Source organism: Pelodiscus sinensis, chromosome 3 (assembly GCF_052426305.1).
Source record: "Pelodiscus sinensis isolate ZL-2025 chromosome 3, ASM5242630v1, whole genome shotgun sequence".
Taxonomy (NCBI): Eukaryota; Metazoa; Chordata; order Testudines; family Trionychidae; genus Pelodiscus; species Pelodiscus sinensis.
The window spans coordinates 200,060,493-200,082,701 of record NC_143054.1 but is presented as its reverse complement, the minus strand read 5'-3'; the positions used below and the strand labels follow the sequence as shown (position 1 = coordinate 200,082,701).

At 53.9% G+C, this 22,209-nt stretch overlaps 1 protein-coding gene across 6 annotated transcripts in view; it reads left to right on the top strand.

Moving 5' to 3' along the window:
* KLHDC3 (kelch domain containing 3) overlaps positions 1 to 22,209 on the top strand; it is a 33,860-nt gene that overhangs the window by 6,882 nt on the left and 4,769 nt on the right. For 4 of the 6 annotated variants that reach the window (XM_075925913.2, XM_075925911.2, XM_025177920.3 and 1 more), the window contains 7 exons: positions 6,645 to 6,889; positions 9,389 to 9,565; positions 12,122 to 12,237; positions 14,013 to 14,084; positions 14,331 to 14,544; positions 14,857 to 14,943; positions 16,984 to 17,092. In XM_075925913.2, the coding sequence (XP_075782028.1) occupies positions 6,736 to 6,889; positions 9,389 to 9,565; positions 12,122 to 12,237; positions 14,013 to 14,084; positions 14,331 to 14,544; positions 14,857 to 14,943; positions 16,984 to 17,092 (929 nt within the window). In that variant the 5' untranslated portion in view covers positions 6,645 to 6,735. The remainder of the gene's footprint in view (positions 1 to 6,644; positions 6,890 to 9,388; positions 9,566 to 12,121; positions 12,238 to 14,012; positions 14,085 to 14,330; positions 14,545 to 14,856; positions 14,944 to 16,983; positions 17,093 to 22,209) is intronic. The other 2 variants (XM_089777580.1, XM_089777581.1) reach the window with 1 other exon arrangement.

The following is a 22,209-nucleotide window of genomic DNA, read 5'->3' as shown; positions in this document are numbered from 1 at the left end:
TGACATTTCTGACACTTGCAGAAAGTGCAGCTATTCTTGTTCACTCCTAACAACACTGGTTTTATACAGTCAAACTAGAGACATGGTGCATGGGCTAATTGTGACCAATTTGGTCAAATAGCTATTATGTCAGTAGTGTGTTCTGAAGCTGTAACTTAGAGCTGTAGTTGTAGCCCCGTCCAATGGAACGACACACAACTTGTCTAGGCTGTCACAACTTGAGTGAGGGCTGGTTCTCTGAGTTCTGCATATAGTGGAAACAGCTTTGTAGTCAGAGGTGGTAGAAATAGCCCCCCACATTTTATAGTCTGAGCGTCGAAGAGGCCTGGTTTCTACAGATGTAGCTTTTTTTGGAGTGGGAAGCTAATAATATTTCTGATAGCAAGTTACTATCTAATGTTACCAGCTCTCAGGAAGAAGTTGCCCCATTTCTCTCAGTGTTAAGTATCTAAAGACTGTCATTTGTCGCTTCTCTGCTGACTGTTCTCCAAGAACCGTGCATTATGGCTGAGTACTGGAGGTGTTTTGTGCTCTGGCGTCGGGCTGCCCCTTGTTACTCCTGCATCAGATAGCTAACGCTGGGGGTCTGTGTTGGCTCCAACGAGCTTCTGTAGGACAGAAGGAGTTTTTGCTTTTCCATTAAATACCAGCGGTTCAGTCTTACGAATCTTTTAGTAAAACTTTTGGAATAATCTCCTGGTCCCTTACAAAGATCTAGAAACTTGACCAGAAAGAATTTAAAAATGGCCCAGACCATTTTAATTGCCCTGCTGAATCAGATTAATGTTGCCTGTGGTAGGGCTCTCACAGTGGCCAGTGCGAGGCGCTTCAGAGGGCGGCTGTGGCGGTGAAGGAATAACCTGCCCAGAGAGGAGCACTAACTCTTGCCAGATTGTGATTTAAATTCTGATGCTTCCAGGCTGGTGTCCCTTCCAAACGTTGCCCTTGTTTAATGCTTAGTGTTGTAACTCGGGATTGTCTCATTAGCCATACAAAAGTTAATCCATTGTTGAATCCTCCTAAGCTTTTGGCTTCAGTGACAGCTTACCGCCCTTAGCTTGACTTGCTCTGTGTGGGGAAAAGTATTTCCTTGGGTCAGTTTTGAATTTGCTACTTCTCAGTGTCACACTGGTATCTGAGTGGGAGAATGGGGTGAATAGAAGAGCCTGATCTTCCTTAGCTCTACTCATAACAGTCCTAGGTCTATTATGCCCCACCTTATTTGTCTCCTCTTGGAAGTAAATAGTTTTGTGTTGCTGCCAATCTCTACTGAAAGATCCCTATGGAAATCTGTGTACAAATCTGTACCTTTTGGGAAACAGATGGGCAGAAGTTTTTCATATATCTCTTCTTAGCAAGGTTGTTCCATAAGAAATCAAGCATTCATTGCAATGTCAACTCGCCAGTGTTTCCAGTGTGTTGTGTGGCCTGGAGGTGGCCCAGGCCAGGTGTGAACCAGAGGGGCTTGCAATGTACTGATATGAATGTTGATTATGCAAACTAGAACTCATGTTGTGTATTGATTAATTGTTAATCTTGTATGTGGTGGTCTTGGAAAGATCTTACATTGAATAGAAATGGACGTGTAAAGTGTGGGGATGTAAGTGACTAGTCAACTATCCTATTGCCATATGTTTATCAGATAGTCAACTAGTGATGCGACTATTTGCTCCCCCCTCCCTTGATGCCTCTATCAGAGTGAGGCAGCAAGTCGGGGGGGGGGGGCAGGAGCCAGTACTAGGGGGAGCTGGCTTAAAAGCTGGTTCCCCCCACTGTCTCCGCGGGGGGCAGGAGAGGTAGAAGCACAGTGGAAATGGTGCGAGCAGGGACTGAGTCTTTGCTCACACCGCTTCTGCTGTGAGTCTGCTTTTGAAATGTACAAGAGCCCCAGTGGGGCTCTTGTACATTTCAAAGGCTCAGAGGTGGGGCCAGCAGGAGTGCCCCGGTCGTCCCACACTCCTTGCAGGGCTTCTGCTTTTGAACTGTAGCAAGAGTCCAGTAGGGCTCTTGCTATAGGTCAAAGACAGAGGTGCCCTCATAGACTAATCAAATTCAATTAATCTAAATTTAACTTGCCTAGTAAAGTGGTCAGAGGCTTGAAAATTACGAACAGAACCAAGCATACATACCATAGTTAAGAATTAGATACAAAGTACAGATTATGAATAACAATGAAGCCTATATTATGTTGTTGAATAGTTTTTTTTGTTACAGCTTTAGACCAACACTTTCAAATATGAGTGCCTATAATTGGTCATATCAAAATTGCCTGATTTCTTTTCAAAGTTGATGAGCTCCCAATTCTGATTGACTTTGATGTAGGCCTCTGCTTTTTAGGAGGATGTTTGAAAACTTTGACCTGAGTGATTTGTAACCTTGCATCAGGATGGCTTAGGACTAGTGTGGTTGGGATTTTCAAAAGCAGTTTGTAGTGGCCTAATTCTACTCGCCACTCACGACTTACACTTTTTTTTAAATTCATATACCAGAAAAATGCAGCTGTATTTGCTGGGATTGTCAGTCCTCTATAGGTTTGAAAATGTTCTACTGAAAGCTGCTGTGTCTGCAACAGAGTTAACTTTAAAATTGCTGCACGTTTCATTGTGCAGAAAGGTTCAAAGTGCAACTGTGTGTTGAATGATTAACAAACTTGACAAAATATAAAACTTCATAGAAAACAGCACAGCTTGCTGTGGCCTAGTAAGGGATAAAGAATTAACAAATGCTGTAGAGGCGTGCTTAATATGGCTTTAAAAGTCCATTATGGTTCAGCTGTGCTTAAAACAACATGCTGTAGGACTGTGGGTGTCCGGACAACATATTGGACTATCAAATACAGCTCCAGAAACTGTGCTTTTTCAGCCTTTGCTACTGTACAGTGTGCCAAGCAGTCTGAAGAGAGTTCAGAAGTGTCGGTTGCAACCTATATGACCTTTGTACGGTCATGCTTTTCATACATTCAGTGGCTGCAGCACATGTGCTGTGGCAGGCTTGTGTGTCTAGGTTCTCTACCGCTCTTGCATCTACCTTACTTTTTGAAGGGAAAAGGAGGAAAAATGGTGAAATGTGTGAGTTGGAGTCTCTTTAAATCTAAGGCCTGTCTACTCTGTCTCCTATACTCACCCCTCCCCTGCACCCCCCAAAAAAGAAGACCCTTTGGCAGCAGATCTCAGTGCCTGGGTTGGCTGGCGTGAGCTCACCCTGCAGGACTGAAAATAGCCATGTAGACGTTTAGGCTCAATCTGGAATCTGGGCTCTGAGACCCTCCCTGGGTTTCAAAGCCTGGACTGCAGCCTGACGGAGAATGCCTGTGTTGCTATTTCTAGCCCCATCCTGCCAGTCTGGGTCAGTTGACCTGGGCTCTGAGATTTGCTGCCATCCTGTTGGGGATGGTATCTGTGCCACCAAGATTAAAGTGACAGGTGCTGTTCTTCTGGTGGGTCAATCGGCTGGGGGGGGGGGGGGGAACGACGACAACAAAAGGGTTCTTAAAGCAGAAAGCATGTTCCCCATGCACTCAGCTAACTCAGACAGCTCCATGGAGTCTGTTCGATCTGTCCAACCTCAGCCCAGCTCAGATCAAGATCAAGGAGAGGGCTCTGAAGGCACTAAGAGTACTTCCGGAGAGGACACTGGCATGTGTGCCACTAATAAATGGGTCTCTGCCTTACATGTTGATCAGGCCAGAATAGCCAATGGGGAAGTTCAAATTTCTACCCCTTTGGAGTTTTTTTCCCACCTTTCTTCTGCTTTGATGAGAGAGGTGCAAGGCATGGGGCTTCCTCTGTTCAGCCAGGCACAAGGTGGTTGTAGGCCCATGTACTGCAGCAATTGACCACTTAAATCCAATAAAGTCAATCCAGCTGAAGTGTGGTTATCAGTCCCCTGGGAATGTGGGCTAAGCCATTCACGGCTATTGAATGACTAGACTTAATCCCCAAACTCGTCCAAAGGTGACCCTAGCAGTCACCGTGGCTGCTTGCGGAGGGATGTGCTGTAGCTTCGGAGGGAGCTTATACAACAGGAGTTGGCTGGTGAGAAGAGAAACTGCTGACGTAGCTGAAGTTTGGGATTGTTGCTTCAGGTGGAGACTTTGTTGTAAGGCAGTGGAACCACTTGGAGTGAATTCTGTTGGCTTCCTAATTCTAGAGGTCCAAGTTGCTCGTGATAATTTTGGGAAGAGAAAAATGGCCGAAGCTTCTAATTACTGCTGGTGTTCATTGAATGCTTGGTTTTCTTGTGTAGCATTCTTATGCCTTTGTGTAATAGTTGATTGGTAGCTCCTACCATGCTTAAGGTTATGGACCAATTTTCGGTGTAACTTCCTGCTCAAACTTTCCGAAGCATCTTGTGGCTGAAACTTTCTAAGTTTTCTCTTGTCACACTTCAAACCCACCCTCAAGCAGAGTCCCTTCTGCTAAGTTTGTGTTAATACAGACTGGGATGGAAGTAAGGTTTCTAGTCGCTCTTGGACAGGCTACCTAGCCTGTTTCAATCTTCTCACTGCCATGCACCACTCACGACTTAAAAGGTTAAAGAATTTGCTCAGAACCTGTGTTCCCTGGCACGAGACAGGGAGAGTTCCACTGTCTTAGGAGACAGGATGTTGAGAATAAGCAGTGTTTACCATGGTGTTGGGGACCATAAGAGCTGGTGCATTTGCTCAGTTTGAAGATGGAAAAAATTTAAAGTGAATGGAAAAATTGCCCACGAGCGTGCTACTTGGGGATTTGCCAAACACGTTGTGTGCTGTTCAAATGCACAGCATGCTCTGGCTTGCCATAGGAGGGCTATGGGCTGCTTTCAACTTACTGTGTCTAAGCAATGGATTCCAGGCAGGTCAGAGTTGGAAGAAAAATGTGATCTGCAATCCCCTTTTTCTTCCCTGTTTTCCTTCCCCTCTTCTCCTCTCCACCTCCACATCGTAGCCTTCCTTTGGGCTCAGGGTGAGAGAGAACCTCAGCTAATCAAAGAAGACCACCAGACGTTCCAAATGTCTCCGGGTGGGGCAAGGACAACGCACGAGGCCCATTTGCTCCTTGAGTGTCTCCTGCTTCATTGTGATCAGGAGAGGGAAGGGGCTGCCAGGCTGGCAAATATGTAGCTTAACCTCGTGGCTCACAGGATGTCTTACGAGCAATACCCCAGGTGCCATGAGAAGTTCATGGTTTTAATTTGTTTAGTTTACATTTTCAGCCTCTTGGTGACTCTCTCTTTTTTTTGCTTCAGTTAATTTGAACATGCTATACTGGGCCTGGGCAAAATACAGCTCGCAGGCCACATCCGGCCCACCAAGCCACTGTATCCAGCCCACAGAGGCAGCGGGGAGCCCCAGGCAGGCTCCCCTGCTTGCCCCACGTGCCAGGCAGAAACACAGCTGCCGGGCTCCATTCCAGTTTCAAAACTGGAGGGGAGGGAGGAAGCTTCAGGAAACCATCCTTGCTCCCAGCAAAATCCCATTGGCTGTTTTCTGGCCAGAAACCAGCCAATGGGAGTTGCTTGTTGAATAACAGGCAGCCAAGAAGAACCATGCCACCTTGCCTTGGCTCAGTTATTCACTGAAGCACATGACCAGGCAAGCTGGCAGGCTGGCTGGCTGGGGAACGTTGTAAGCTCTGTAAGCCTTAGCTCAGCCGGCAAGCAGGCAGCTGGTTTGGCTGCTGGCTGGTAAGTCTCCTGGCCACAGCCTGCCTCTGGCACCCCAACCCTTCCCCCCCACTTAACATACCCAAACCTTCGGTGCCCCTCTTGCAGCCATACTCCCTTCCAGATCTGGCACCCCAATCTCCAGCCCCAGATCACAGTCCCCTTCTACCTTAGGTTACATCCCAAACCCCTACACTCTGGTCTCCTGCCCTAGGTCACAACCTCTTCCTTCACCCAAACTCCCTCCTGCACCCCCGTCCCTTACCCCAAGCTTCCTTCTGCCCCCAACCTCCATCTCAGACCCTGCATCTCCTCCAATATCATCATGGAAAAGTGCGGTCATCAACCACTTTCCAAAATCTTGGAGTGGCTCCTCGTCAAAAATTACTGCCCGCCCCTCTGCTATGCTACTCACTCAGTGTGCTGCTGGTAAGGGAAAGAAGCTGCTTTAGTGGCATACGTGTAACCTGTTCTGGGCAGCCTTCAAGAGTCACTGAATAAGAGGAGGCAGTTGGGGAAGTGAACTGTGACATCAGTGTGCCCTGTTACTTCCTTGGGCAATGTAACCCTTAGAAGAGCTATCCAGGACATGTTGTGGATTGGGCCTGGTACTTGTGGGAGACCTGGCATAGGTTGGAAGCCTGGTTTTGGACTAGGGACCACAGAGGAGAGGTTCTGCATCCTCTGAGCCATCTAGATCCCTGGAGCCACTCGGACACGTTGAACTTCCCTGCATTCGTCCTGTTCCGTAGTGTCTGAAGTGGCCCGTCCTTCCCCAGAAGCGTTGGCCTGCAGGCTCCCTGTACAGCCTCTGAATCTACTGAGGGACTTAGTCACAAATACCCCTATCCCGAACCAAGGTGGAAAGACCCTTTGTGTGCACCTTCTCAAATCTCCAGCGCGCCAACTGCTGACCTGAGAGCAGTGTTGTCTTGTAGCGGGCACGAAGGGAGAGTGGGGATCTGTCTTCTGAGCATTGCTTTCCGTCTCTGTTGCAGAACTGAGTGGCTTCAGCCCAGCGTGGGACCCCTGTGGGCATGAGACTCTAGCGCCCTCGAGCTTTGCAGGGTAGATCATTCACAGAAGGGAATGTTACGGTGGACTGTGCACTTGGAAGGTGGGCCCCGGAGAGTGAACCACGCTGCTGTGGCTGTTGGCCATAAAGTGTATTCCTTTGGCGGGTATTGTTCTGGTGAAGACTATGAGACTCTGCGGCAGATTGATGTCCACGTATTTAATGCGGGTAAGTGTGCTACGTCCTTGCAGCTGCCAGGCTGGCGGAGGCTGGAATTCCCCTGCCTTAGTTGTCAGGTTGCATTCTCCAGTGCTCATTTCTCTTGAAGGGTTGTAGGCCAAGTGTGAGACAGACCCACTGCTGCTCTGCATGGAGACTGGCTTGCAGAGCACCGATCCTTGCGAATTGCCACCTCTTCCCCTAGAAAACACATCTGCAGGTGCAGGGCTAGCCTAGAGTGATACCTTTGTGAGGCTGCAGTTGCCCATCAGGCAGAGTGGGGGTTGTATCCGGAACCGTGGGGTGAGGGCACTGGGGGCAATCGTACGTCTTGATCTCATGGCACTGCCCCACAGGAGTTCCAAGACGCTGATCAATGCAGAGCTGACGGTTACCATGGTGCTGGCTCTTTGTTTTGCTCAGCAACTGAAGTGAAGAGAGGGGGTGACAAAACGAAGCGCAAAGGCAGACAAACAGGCAGTTTGAAACGAACAGCGTGCCACGTTAAATGCTGCTGAACGCACCCAAATACGCCCTAAAGTTCCTCGGCCGCGGGGCAGCTCTAATTGCCTAGTGACTGGAAATGGGGGGGTGTGGGTGCCCTGAGCAGCAGCAAGGGGAAGGAAAGAATCTGCTAGGCCAGTGGTTCCCAACTCGTGGTCCGCGGACCCCTAGTGGTCCACGACGGTACTACAGGGGGTCGGCGGAAAGTTGAAAATAGAAATGAAATGTGCAATGTATAAACACTTCTGTATTGTAATGAATACATATTCATCGATTGTGTAATTATAAATATAAAATATTTAGTTCCATGATCATTTTACGTGAATACATCACCCTGCTCTAACCGTTCAAAAGCTATTAAGTGTGGCAGGAAGAGTGTAGTTGGGCTAGGGTCCGTGGAAAATTTAAAATAGAAATGAACATAACTGTGCAGTGTATAAACACTTATGTATTGCCATTAATAAATACTTGTATATTGTTTGGGGGGGGGTCCGTAAAATGTTAACAGATTGAAAAGGGGTCCGTATGCTGGAAAAGGTTGGGAGCCACTGTACTAGGCAGTCTTTGAGGTCTCTGGACAACTTATGGTGCTCCTGCTTTACCCATCCTCACAGCACATCTTTGGGAAACCAAGTAGCCAGTAATAAGCTAGAGGTCCGTGAGTAGTTCATATTAGTCCTTCCAATGAGTATCCGCTTGCATTTGCCGTCAGTGAATTTTGCTGCCCATTCACCTAGCTTTGTTGGTCCCTCTGAGGTCCTTTGCAAATGTCTCTAGCCATGACTTACCTCAGGAATCGTCCTCTCCATATGCTGCCATGTCGCTCCTTTCCCCCTCGTCCTGCTCACCACAACTCCGTATCTAAGCACGTCATCTGATTTACCTGGTACTGAAGCTGGGTCCATTGGTCTGCTCCCAGGAACAGCCCTAGATCAGACTCTGTCTGCACTGAAAACGTTAAGGCAGCAGTGTGGCCACGCGGGAGCGCGTTCTGTAGAGCAGTGTTTCTCAACCTTTTTTTATAAAATACCCCTTTAAAAACAAAAAAACATTACTATAAGTACTCCCAGTACAGTACCTACAGTTTTCAGACACGTGATTTTTTTTCCATCATTGCAACACTTTTGTTTAAACAACTTAATTGTGAGCTGGAGATGACATTCTCAGGTGTAAAAAATACAAAAATAGTAAAGCAAGCGCTGTAAAACTGAAAACAAAAATTCAGTTTTCTCCAAATGTCAGTGTGTTGACGTACCCCCAGACGTCTCTCGAGTGCCCCGAGAAACACTGCTGTACATCACCTCCACGAGGAGAAAGTTACAAGACAGCGAATGGTCCTGCAGCACCTTGGAGACTAACACAAAGTCTAGATGGGATCATGAGTTTTCGTGGGCACAACCCACTTAGTAGCTAACTATGTTGGGGGTGTGGCTCCTGGCGCTATAGCCTGGTGTACACTGGTGCTTTACAGTGCTGTAACCTGCCGTGCTCAGGGGTATGTTTAGCCTTAGGTACAGTCATTTCTCTACCATCTGGTTCTGCTGTTCTGCAGCTGATCAGTCTTTCCAGACCCTACTCTCCGATACCGGTCTTCGATGGTGCTTCATGTCTATTACCGGACTAGAACTGGCTGCTGTAGCTGTCTCCTCCGATGCCCTGCGTGGTGAAATTTGGGGCAGAGAAATCACTTGGCTTCTCTGCCACGTCAGTTGCTCCCTGTTCTCCCTGGTGGCCAGCAGACCCACTAATCTCCCCAGAGGATTTCATATCAGTGTGCTCTATAGTTACCAGCTGTTCCAATTAGGCTTTTTACTTGCTTACCAGAGTGCAACCCCCCTTCCCCCCGCAGCGAGCTGCAGAGTAACTGCGAGTGTTTCTGTCCACATCTGTGCATGCTCACTCCCATACGCATGCTGCTCTCCATGTGTTCACCCATGCAACACCTGACAGCTGGTGTGAATTGGGCAAGCCACCAAAGTCACAGTCTGGGGCTTCTGCTTTCAGTGTCTCTGCGCTGGACCAAGCTGCCGCCAGTGTGGACAAACAGCCGGGACCACGTGAGGGAGGTGCCCTACATGAGGTATGGGCACTCGGCAGTGCTGATTGACGATACCATCTACATATGGGGAGGCCGTAACGACACTGAGGGAGCCTGCAATGTCCTCTACGCCTTCGATGTCAGTAAGTGCCCTGCTCCCACCTTGAATGCTCTCCAAGACGGTTCCCCCTCCAGCTGGCTTTGGGGTCCCCATGGAGTGATAGCTGAGGTTTTCCCTCCAGAGAAATACTGCCAGAGGCTGGGAATTGGCCTTTTATTGGGAGCCTCTCTGGCTAGCGTAGCAGCACTGGAGGTGTTCACGTTTGGGTCTGAGCTAGGAACTACGGCTATTTAGCTCTTTTCTAATGGGAAGTTAAAATTCATTTGACTCCTGAATGCGTTAAGTTCCCTTTTGTCTTCACTAAATTCACAGCTCTCTTTTCTTGTGAGCAACTCCTCTGCATGACTATTGCGGAAACGCTGGGAGGGCAATTGAGCTCTTGGAGAGGGTGAATGCCCGGCACTCCAGGAGAGGGAAGCTGCTGTTCTCGGCAGCCCTTAGTGTCAGGAGGGAGCAAAGACAAAAGCCGGAAGAGGCTCCAGAAGTTGCAGTGAGCAGGGTGGGGGAGTGTCGGGAGGCAGGCCTGGTCTCAAAGCGGTGTGGAGTCCTGGCGGGTAAGTGGGAAGTACTGGGGCACAGTCAGGAAGCCATGAGGGGGTCTGAGTGGGCTTGTGGGATGACGGTCACAGCTGGCGGGGCAGAGCAGGAGGAGGGCGTTGGGGAACAGGCGAGGAGGGATTCCCGGAGAATGGCAAAGGGAGGGATGTGGAAGCAAGCAGGACTCGGACTGTCTGGGGGAGAATTTAGAGAGAGAGGAGTTGCTTGTCCTTGGAGGACTGGAGGGAATGTCTCGCAGGCTGGGCCCTTTCTGCAGGTTTCTGCTGGCGCTGTCTCCTCTGACTAGCCCAGCTGGAGGGAGCAGCCATACAAACCATTGCAGACACAAAGGGCCTGTGGCAGCTGGCCCCACACAGCTGCCAGCTAAATTGAGTTAGCAGGAGTGTCAAGTGAACATTGATGGAGAGACCTCAGGCGACTGCTTTAGTCTGCAGCCCTGTCCAGCCGTCCGTGCACATGTGCCAGTTCCCCTCCAGGCCTGGAGAGCGGGCACTGCCAATCCTGCTTCAGTCAAAGGAAGCGGTGGAGGCCCATGGCATGAGTCACCTCCGATTCGACAAAGCCCTGGGGACCACTGCCAGGCACAGGGCTACGCTGACCCCTGGGGTACAGGTGCGGCCTAGATCAGGCGTCCTAGGCCTTAGAGACTCTGACTTCGGAGGTTGCTTTTGCCTGGGCTTTTCACCATTGCGCCTGGTTGGCTTTAGAAGTGGCTCCAAGCACGGCAGGAATTGCGGTGGGAGCCAGGCTCGCTTTCCCTCCCTGCCTACCCTCTCCCTGCGGCAGGCCCCTTCATTCAGCGCCAGCTGGAATCTGGGCACAGAACTGGCTGGAGGCCAAGGTCAGGGAAGTTGGAGGGTGTTGAGCAGATCCTAATTTTGCCACTTCCTGAAATAAGCATTGCAGCTGGCTGCCAGCAGCACGAAGGGGATCCTCCCGCTGCTCCACGGCTTCTCCGTGCTTCTCTGGGGGGGGAGGGAGAGCTCCGTGGTTTGAGCATTGGCCTGCTAAACCCAGAGGTGCGAGTTCAATCCTTGAGGGGGCCATTTAGGAATCGGGGGCAAATCTGTCAGGGATGGTGCTCGGTCCTGCTGTGAGGGCAGGGGACTGGACTCAATGACCTCTCAAGGTCACTTCCAGCTCTGAGAGAGGTGTATCGCCATATAAAGGACAGGTGCCTGCACTGGCTCCATTTCACATTGCCCTGCATGGAGAAGACTTTTATCCAGGCTTGGAGAGTCCCTTGACTGGAGCCAGTCCCCACAGATTGCAGACCCAGGAGCCCTTCTTGGAGGGATCTGACTGTAATTACTGAAGCAGATGGACTTGTGGGAAAGGAGAATGGGAGGCAGGCAAGGTGGAAACTCGGAAGGCTGGGACAAGGGCGAACACGAGTGGGACGAGTGCTGCGATGATGGGCATGGCCGATAATTTGGGGGGAGGTGACCAGGGCTCTCTCGCACACGACAGCGACTATCCAGCGACGCAAGCAAGCAACCCACCTTTGGCCCTCTGCCGGGCTCTAGAGCACTGTGCGCTTTGGCTGCCTTCTGTGCCGGTGTCTCAGATGCTTCCTGCGCGGTTCTGCACCGTCACTGCAGGCTGGAGGCTGAAGAGATACAACAGCGTAGTCGAGGGGCAGATCAGATGAGCTTTGCATCCGATGGAAAACGTACGTGCCCAGAGGAGAACTGTGCTGACTGCGGTACTCGAGCTTGTGGAAAACATAGTCCGAATGGCTGCCGAATGCAGCATCGCTGTCCCGGGAAGCAGCAGGCCTTGCCCCAGAGTGTCGATTCCACAGGACCCCTGTCTGTGGGGCGGCCTGGCCTTAGAGAGCTTCCCACGATCGCTCAAGGCAGGTGGCGCACACGCAGCATCTGCCGTTTGTGTTAGGAGATGGCTTTCTCCTTTGGAAGGTGGTGGCTTTCATGTCTTCCCAAGAGCTGCTCTCCTTCACTCTCCCGTCCCTACTCCGCCGTTTGGTGTCTGCTCTTAACACCCATTGTCTCTATTTTAGGCACTCACAGGTGGTTCACACCCAAGGTCTCTGGCATGGTCCCAGGAGCAAGAGATGGGCACTCTGCTTGTGTCTTGGGAAAGACCATGTACATCTTTGGAGGCTATGAGCAGCTGGTAGGTGGTCTCTGGCATAACGTGTGTGTCTGGGGCTGTCTGGCACCACCTGGGTAATCCTGCTCTCTAACAGCTTGTCCTGGTACCCAGACTACTACTCCTCGAACAGAGGTGCACCTGTATGTAAGCCTGCCGAATGCTTTCCAGCATGCTCTCCTGCTGTTAGCTCCCGATAACGTTGTCACATTGTAGGTGTTACAGCCGGAGTGTTTTAGGGCTCCTGGGGCTGGTGTGGAATATTTTTGGGAAAAATATGCAAAACCAGTTAAGCTGGTTGTGAGAACAAACCCAGCACTTCTGAGTTTGGAGCAGAGTCTCTAAACTGACGTCTGTTCTAGGGTCCAAGGGAAAGGTGCTTTTGCCAACCCTGTGACACTCCAGCTAATTTGGCCAAGGTCTGAGCCGTGGAAAATGTCCACTTGTATTTGTGCAGTAGAACTTACTCTGTGCTGCTTAACTCTGCATGTTCCCGCTGCCGCAGACGTGTCTTGAGTCTTGCTGAGTCCCCCCCAGGAACATGTCCAAGTGCTGGTAGCCTAAGGCAGGTGTGCTGGTCTGGGAACCAGGAGAGCAGCACGGTTGGGTTCAAATCTGGTTTTGGCTCACAGAAGCTCTGTTCTTGTTTAGCAAGTTCTTCTATTTCTGCCCTTGCAGGCTGGCAAGTTCCATTCTCCCCGGGGCCCTCCTCTCTTACAGAAGAGATTGCACAAGCTGGGAACAGGAACTCGGCACAAGTCTTGTTTCTTTACTCATTCTGAGCAGCAGTGTGCTTACGCCAGCTCCGTGTGCATGGCTATGTGTACCGTGAGCAAGTGCGTTTTCTTCTCCCGCTGTAAAGGCTGCTCAGCTAGAAAACAGCTTGCTGTTACTACTAATTCGCCGAGTGGCCGCACTAACTTGAGCGAGAGGCTCATACTGTGGAGCTGATGATCCTGCTAATAACTTATGTGTAGGAGTCACTGCAGTTGTACAATGAACTTGTGAGTCTCTGGTTATAAAAGTCCTAGGGAATTGCACCCAAAGGCCATTGGTGTAACAAAGTCAAGCGTTTGCATTAGGAATTACCAGCATTAATATTGCCTAGGCTGCTCTGGTTCTGCCCCTTTGTGCGTTATGATACAGTCTCTGACTAGGTGGCCCCTGTCTCTTGTCTGTTGCACAGCATGGACAGTGAGTGAGGCTGTCGTCGTGAAAACCCTGGCCTCACTTGTGACAAATTCGGAATGTGACACCGGATGAGCCATGGAGTTGCAGGAAGCACTAGGCTAGCCTTGTAGTTTAGGAGTTGGTCTGGAGAAACCAACTGCCACAGACTTCCCTCGTGGTTTGCACGAGGATCTTCCCAGGCTGCAGGGGCCTGGCACAGAAGTGCTGAGCACTCAGAACTGCCATTTGAAATGTGCGAGAGCCGTGTGTGCTCAGCATCACTGGGCAGCCAAGAGTAGTGAGTGAGTGTGCGGCTGTTGGCTGGAGGCTCTCCGGCTTGCAGAGCATTCTGACAGGACCGTGGTAAGCGCAGAGATGCCCACCAGGCAATTCCTAATTACTCCAGTCCAGTGCAGAATGAGAATGGCGGCTGGTAAACCAGGCCTGGGCCCAGCTGCTGAATGATGGGGGCGAGAAATCACGGGCAGCAGCCTCGTTGTCCATCCTGTGCAGAGAATCAGGAGTGAGTCAGTGGACTGCCAGTTTCCAGGTCTCTAGGCCCCGTTGGTGTCCTGAAAGCCACGAAGTCCTGGTCTGCCTAACAGTTTGGGAATTGGACTCTCTTCCAGGCTGACTGCTTCTCAAATGACATCCACAAGTTGGATACCAGCAGTATGACGTGGACTCTAATCCAAGCGAAGGTCAGTTTCTGTTTATCCCTTTGGCCCACATAGAAACCTTCACCTCGGCTACCCTCCGGGGGTGGCGTGTACCTGCTCTGTAGCTTCTGTCTCGCTTGCTTGTAACCTCCAGCGAAAGTTCTCTGTGGGGTGGCGGCTCATCGCTAACCCTGACCCCCCAGGCCCAGTTTCCCTCCCGGTGGTTTCACCTTGTGGGGCAGTCTGCATTTTCCTTGGTTTTCTTACCAGCAGCCTGTGCTGTTCCAGGGCACGCCAGCTCGCTGGAGAGACTTCCACTCGGCCACCATCATTGGCACCAAGATGTACGTGTTTGGTGGTCGAGCCGATCGTTTTGGGCCCTTCCACTCCAACAATGAGATCTACTGTAACCGAATCAAAGTGTTTGACACCGAAACAAACTCCTGGCTGGACTCCCCTCCCACTCCACTGCTGCCCGAAGGCAGGCGGAGCCACTCTGCATGTGAGTTGTCTCCCTCCAGGAAGCAAGGGCCATGGGAGAGCTCAGTGAGGATAAATGGGAAGCATGGGAGAGCTGTGCAGCCTTCCTGGCCCCTTGTCTAGTTCTGGGGAGAAAGGGGGATGCAGGGAATGTACCTGACGTGTCCTGGGGAAAGCCAGTGCATGGTGCAGTCCCATGCAGGTGAAGAGCCTCGCAGGCTGCCTCATGCATGAAGAGGGCCTGTAAGAAGGGAAGTAACCGGGACGTCGTTGGGAGGCTGGTGCAGCTGGGTTCTAGGCTGCATGTGCTGACGTTTCTCCTTGCTCCCTGCAGTTGGCTACAATGGGGAGTTGTATATATTTGGTGGCTACAACGCACGCTTGAACAGACACTTCCATGATCTCTGGAAATTTGACCCAGGTATTTCGGCTCAACCTTTTCTCCCTTTATTTGAAGTGTGGTGGTGCCCTAGGTCGTCGGCTGTGATCCGGGGCCCCATGCAGGAGGTAATGCACTCCTCCTGGAGGGCACTGTCCGGGCCCCAAAGAGCTTGTGAATACCCACCCAAATCAATACACACGATCAGCCATCTGGCAGTGACATTGCAGGGATAAATCAACTTGTGCCTTTTCTGGCTTCACGTCACTTTGCCAGAGACCAGTGAGAGCAGAGTAACGCTGCCGTACACCTCTGGCCAGGAAGCGGGGTCCATCCTCCACTCGGTGGCAGCACTCTGCACTCTGTCCAGAAACAAGCTAATCTGAACAGGAAGCTACGGAGAAGAGGGTAGATTAGGGCTCCCCTGAAGAGTGAACATGGGGAAATCATGGCTTCAGCATGGGGGAACCCTTCACTTTGAACTCTGGTCTGACCCCTCCCAGTACCGAGCCCCTCTGCTGCTGTGATCCCAAAAGGCTTAATTCTGCAGACCAAGAAAGGGCTCGTTTTACAAAGCGCTCTTCTAGAGGTCTGAGCATGCACCCGGGAGACAGGAAGTGGAGCTCAGATCTCTGCACTGTGCCTCCAGTCCCCCATCTGTAGCCGAGGATGGGGGGGTGAGGCTGGATTCACGTTTGCAGAGTGCTTGCAGCACTTGAAGCCCTAAAGACGTGCTAAGCACTTGTCTGAGGGACAGCACCGTGCAGTCTGCGTTCCCCTGACACATCTGTGGATACTGCGTGTGGTGCTGAACAGCGCTAATAGCTGCAATTTCCTGAATGAGTCGCCACCTCCAGGAGCCCCGGCAACACATCCATTCCCATTTGTCCTCTCTGCAGCCTTCAGGCTCCAGTTCATTGTTCTCCAGCAGTGAGTCCTCCCTTCAAAGGAGCATGCGTGTCCTGTGGGAAGGGCTGTGCAGAGTGCAGCTGTCATGTCAGCAGATGGCACTGCAAAGCTGGGTGTGGTTCAGGAGACCGGCTGGGAGGGGATGCTGGCTGGTCCCTTGCTCAGGGTTTCTTCTCAGCCCTTCCCCCAGCGCAGCCGGAGTCTGGTCTCTGGCAAGTCTGAACCAAGCCCTCCCTGCAGTTCTGTGTGGCGAGACGGCCGGGTCCCCGCGGGGTGCCGCATTCTGTTGCTTCCCCTGGAATAGGGGAGGGATGGGAATTTGGTTTCCTGCCTGAAGGAACCGCGTGAGTTTGGCAGGCTGGGTGGCTAGGCTGAGGCCTCCCCAGTCAGCCACTGGCAGGGAGCAGCCAAGTGACCCTGGTGGGGTGTCTGCAGGAGACTCCAACTTGTGTCGTGTGTTGACTCCCGCAGATGGAGCTCAATGAGAACCTCCCTCTGCACTGGAATGAGGCCTCCTGAATGCAGTGTCCACAGAGGAGTGCTCCCCTCCTTATGGTGGGAGGGGCCGGGGGAAGGCTGCTCTTGACGAGGGATGTCCGTGTGTAGACGACTGCACCATTAACCGACAAGCCTGGGCTTGCCCTGTCGACTACCTGCATTCCGCCCCCTGCTGCCTGAGACAGAGGCAGGAGCTGGCCTTTAGCTGCTCTGCAGCAGCAGCCCCTGTCCGTGGGGAGCGTGCCCCACCCCCGTGGACAGGGGCTGCTGCCACTCCACGCTGCTGTGTCAGTGGGGCGGCAGGCAGGAGCCGGTCTGCACGGGGAGCTGGTTTTTATACCGGCCTCCCTCATGGACCAGCTCCCGCCTGTCCCCCCACCTCTGACAGGGGTGGCAGCACGGAGTGGCGGGGGCTCCCTGGGAGTGGGGCCGAGAGCGTGTTGGCTGCCGGCCCCGCCTCCGGGGACTATCGAAGAGTCATGTAACCGCTAAAATGTGATGTGGTTACATGGCTGTTGGATTGCATGCTGCCTCTCTTCCCATCTGGCAGAGTGCTGGGACCAGCGTGGCAGGGCCCTGCGCGTGTTTAACCCTGCAGTTCGGGAACCCAGGGCTCCAGGGGGATTGCTCAGTTCCACGCTGCGCCCTGTGACAGACTTGTGGGTTTTCCCACAGTATCCTTTTCTTGGAAGAAGATTGACCCCAAGGGGAAGGGGCCCTGCCCTCGCCGCAGGCAGTGCTGCTGTAGAGTGGGGGACAAGATCATCCTCTTCGGGGGCACCAGGTGAGTGCTGGGCCATGGGCGCCTGCTGGAGAGTCCCTGCTTTACGTTGCTTCCCCAGATTCCTTCACATAAAGGGGTTCCATGAAGCGATCACCCCTCTGGCCCCCTGGGAGTTGCGCGTCTCAGCCGGATAACTCAGGGTTTGGCCAGTGGCAGAGGCGGGCTGCCGTCAGTTCCTGGTGTAGGGCTCTGTCGCCCTGAGGCCAGTGGGGGCTGGTTCATCAGGCTTGGCAGAGAAATGCGCCTGGATTGGTGGGCTGTTGTCGGGGAGGAGGCTGAACGAGGAGGATGTGAACGGTCCTTCAAACCTCTCCTATACCCCTGTACCACTGAGCATCCCCTTCATGTCCACACCCTGCCTGGGAGTGCACCAGGCTGCTGCCAGGGTGGTTGACGTGTGTGGTGGGGAGGGAGGGACCTGTGCCGACACACGTCTCCGGTTCGTCGCACCGAGATTCTGTCTGAACTGGGCCACAGGCGGCTTGTGAGAACGGAGATTCTCCCGCCCACTAGAACAGGGCTGGGTGAATACCGGCCGGCGGGCTGGATCGAGTCTGCGAGGGCTAGTCCCTGGCGGGCCCCCACGAGCAACGAGCCCCGGCCAGTGAGAGCTGCGATTGCCCGCGGAGGCGCAGGTAAAGATGGCGGCAGCGGCCCGCCAGGAGCTAACCCTGGGAGGCCACCACTTTTTGACTGCCCACCCCTGCGCTGACATCTCATCTGCCTGCTCACCCTTCGCCAGTTAGACGCGCCCCAGATTCACACTGCCCTATGGCACAGGCAGGGGCTCTAGAACCCACAGAGCTAGCCGTTTGGGTGCCATTTCAACCCTGAAAAGCTGGGAGTCGGCCAGTTATGTGACCCCTTTTCACTTGCCCCTCGCTGGCCAAGCACCTCTCAAGGGGCAACTCTGTGCATCTCCCGACGTCTGACCCATCCAGTTCCTCTAGCCCACGCGAAGGCCCTGCCGAACCGGCCAGGCCAGCACTGTGCTCCTCCCAAGAGAGGCCTGTGTGTCGAAAGCATCAACAGGCTCCGCAGCCTTTCATGCAGGGGTCAGCGACCAACGGCTCACGAGCCAAACATGGCTCTTGGCTGCCAGAGCTAGAGCCCAGGCTGTGGTACAGCCACTCCCGGGGCGGACCACGTGGCGGGCGGCTGCTGGAGCTAAAGCCAGGCTGCCTGCCATGCGGCCCTCCCCCCTGGGAGCTGCCGCACCATGGCCTTGGCTCCAGCTCCAGCACACGGGGCAGCTGCCTGCCATGCAGCCCTGCCCCGGGAGCAGCCAGGCAGCCACCGCATGGCCCTGGCCCCAGCTTCAACCCTTCTCCAGGACATGTCGGGGGGGCTGCAAACCCCCGGCCCCAGGACAAACTGGAGGGCCGTGAATTGTGGATTGGTGACACTGGGGGGGGCACAGAGTCCCCCTCCCAACGCCAGGAAACAGGGTGGGGGCCAACTGAGAACCACAGCCCACATCCCCCCACCCCAGGACACATCGGGGGAGGGCCAGAAACCACTGCCCCCCAGAGGAGATGCCGGGGGCACTGGAAACCACTGTCCATCCCTCCCCCCGAGGAGATGCCAGTGGGGTCCAGAAACTGTGCCCTCCCCATCTTTGCTGCCACAGGCAGCCCTGGTAAGCCCCCCACACCTCCCCTGAACCCCCACAGCTCCCTGCTCCTTAGCCACTGCCCTGACTCCTGCATCCTCATCCCCTGCCCTAGCTCCCAAGTCCTGGCCTGACTCCTGCAGCCGCTACCCCCTGCCCTGAGTCCACCCACACATCCAGCCCCTTGCCCAGAGCCCCCCAACTCCAGTGCTCCCTGCCCTGACTCATGCATTCTTATAGGGCCCTTCCTTGCCACGTGCTCTGAATGTTGCTGTAGTTTGGTGGCTGGGTTTGAAAAGGTGCCGCCCCTGAATCCTCCGTGGATGGAACACGCCCTGACTCCTCCCCTGCTGTGTCTGTTGGATCCGTGCCCATGAGTGCCATCTCCCCATGGCAACCTGCACGTGGAACCAAGAAAAGCCGGTTCCTTCCCACTCTGCAGCTGCAGTGTTGAAATTGCCCCCAGGTTTTCCTCCAGCTGAGTGCGGGGCACCCGGGAGCCCTGAGATCATTGTCTTCCCGCATTAACAGCCCCTCATGGACGCTGGGCCCAGAGGGGCTCAGGTCGGCTTCCCCAGGGCAGGGGAGAAAACATTCCAACGGGGCAGAAAAGGGCAGCATGCTTTCTCCTGGCTCCCAGCACAGCCTAGTGGCCAGCCGAGTACAGGGAGTCCCAGCTTCTGGGTCCTAGCGGCCGCCCTGTCACCAACTCCCTCTAACTTTGCTGTGCCTCGGTTTCTTCAGTAAATAGGGGAAGGAGCTAAGCTTCGGGGAAGGGCAGTGGGGTGCCGCACCCTGGAAAGGGGCTCAGGGCGAGAAGGGGATGTTGCTGTGGGACCAGCCTCTTCATCTGCAGTGACTCTCCAAGACCCATGTCTCCCTTGCTGAGCACCTCCCTTCTGTCCCCCTTGCCTCTGCTGCTGAGCGTTGCTGCCTGTCGCATGTGGGCGTGATCGCAATGGCTGTATGGCAGGGCCACGCACGGCAGCGAGGGGACCGTTCCTGTGCTGCCCTTTCAATAGTGCATCTGGCTGAAGGTTTCCTTTGCTGGGGGGCCTAGAGGCAGGGATTTGGCTGTCAAACACTTTCCGTGACCCCATCAGGGTGGAGGGCAGCTGGATGTGGCCGAGAGACTTAGCAGCTGCTAAAAGCAAGGAAATGCCCCAGCACCTCCTCAGACCCTCTGCTCTGAACTCTGGCAGTGACAGATTGTGGCTGTGCAGCCTGTTTCAGATCCGCAACCACGTGTCCGTTCAAATGCCCGCAGTGCCTTTTAGCCTCTCCCCAGCCTGCAGTGGAGCAAACCGCACTGGCACAGGCATGGCTCACTGGGGGCGGCAGACCCCCGACAAGGACTTGAGTGTCCGTCCACAGCCCTTGGTGCGGTCCTGACGATGGGTGCGGGGCCAGAGGCTGGGTCGCTTCTCCCTGAGTCTTGGGAACTCTCCAAACTCACAGCTGGAGGGAGGAAACCGTGGCCCCCGGTGCTTCCCAAAGCGGGTGTGGGGGTGGAAAGTCTGCGTGGCGCCTCCCGTAGGCAGTGAGGCGCCGCTCTGAGAGCTGCTTGGCTTCAGCAGAAGGGCCGGTCTAACGGAGCTTGTGCTCCTGCAGTCCTGTCTCCGTTCACGCTGCTCACCCTGAGCAGCTAGGAAACTGCTTCCCTAAGACACTGAGAATCAACCGCTTCCCATTCTCCATGTGTGGGCTTGGGTAGCATGCAAGTGTCGGCCGGGGGCTAGGCGGAGCTGTGGCAGGTCGGGATTGCTGGGCCCCTGTCTCAGAGCCGCGGAGGGGCTGGTTCGCTTCCTGCAGGCGGTTATCAGGTGTGTTCTGGAGCTGGCTGGCTGGCTTGATAAGAAGTTTTCCAGGAAGTCCTTGTAAATGGAGAGCTCCCTACAGTCTGCATTGTCGGCTGCAGGTCACCAGGAAGCGGGGAGAAGGGGCAGAGATAAAGTTTCAGCCCAGAGGAAGAGATTAAAGAAGTGAGCTGAAACAATAACAGCAGGCAGCCTCTGGCCAGCTGCATGGCAGAGGGGGCAGGCTCCCGGTCCGGGACAGTGAAGCCCATTTCTAGTCTGTCCTTCCCCTTCCAGCGACTGTTCTTCCGGCCATGGCTGCTGTTTCTTTGTGGCAGGGCTCAGGGGCTCTTGGAGTCCTTCAGAAGCTGGGCCAGACAGGCAGCGTACTTCAGACACTACATGGAAACGCAGCGTCCCCCAGAGCTCAGCCATGTCCACTCAGACCCAGGGGCCCAGGGATCACAGTGTGGCCACAGCAGAGGCCCTCCAATGTTAGTGTCCCCAGGGCCTTCGGTGTGTGGGAGGAGTGGTCTTTACATGGTTCTTGTGTGTATCCAGGAGCCCCGCACCGGCTGCTGCTGCCTCAGGCCCTCCCCCCTCAGCTTTCTCCAGCCTCTGCTCTCTGCCCACACTGTCCAGGGGTGCTGGAAGCAGCTCAGAAGCCTGGCCACATGGGAGCTGGGGCCTGAAGCAGGAAGTTTTTCAGGCGTCTGGCTGATAGGGGAGAGGATGTGCCCTGAGACTCCCTTTCCTGGGGTCTGTTCACACTGATATCTCGTCCCTTAGCTGCTCTCCTGGCCTTGAACTCGCGTTCCTTAGCCCCGCCGGGTTTGGTGATAAGTCAGCAGCCATGGGGCCTTCTAGCTGCCCCTCTGCAGGCTAAGGGTTTCCTGTGACACGGATGTGAAATAAGATTAGATTATCCTGGCTATGAAACCCCCACACCGGGGTGGGATTAAAGGGCCCTTTCCTGAACTCAGACAGATGGGACCCATCAGCAACAGGTGTTGTCTCAGCGAATATGGCTGCTGCTCTGGTCACTCATGGCAGCCCCTATGCTCGGTGCCGGGGAGAGGCTGCATCCACGTCCTGCGTCCCCGCTGATCCTCGTGCACAAAGGCCTGAGGCTGGCAGATGTTGCTGCCGATGCTCATCTGAGATCTTAAAGTGCCCATCTGGGTGAGCTGCAGCCTGCGGAGTCTGGGTCACTTCAACACCCCATCCCGTGCTGGAGCAGAACTTGTTGACTGACTCGTACGTGTTGTTCCCCGCAGCTGAGATTGGCTTTCCACCACGGAGCGGGCGCTATTCAGAGGCCAGGGCAGGGACAGCGGGTACTGCCTCTGGCCAGTGGAGAGAAGGGTTCAGGGTCTTGGGTTTTCTACTGAGAATGCAGCCGGGGGTGCCAGCCTGCCAGGAGCTGGCCCGAAATGACAGCTCCCCCTTTCACAGGCCACAGAACAGCCATGGAGTGCAGGTTCCAAATGAACGGAGCCCGGCTGGAGAGGAGTGGGGTAGCGCTCGCTCGGTACCTTTCCTTTACCCACGCCAGCCTCAGTACTGCCCGTGCTGTGTCCGTGTGGCTGATCACGGCCAGGAGCATTTCCAGCCAAATGGCTTTGTCTGGCTCGCCCCTTTGGAATCTGGATGGAGAGGGGGAAATGCATCTTGAACTAGCCTGTAGCTGGGAAGAGGAGCTGTGTGAG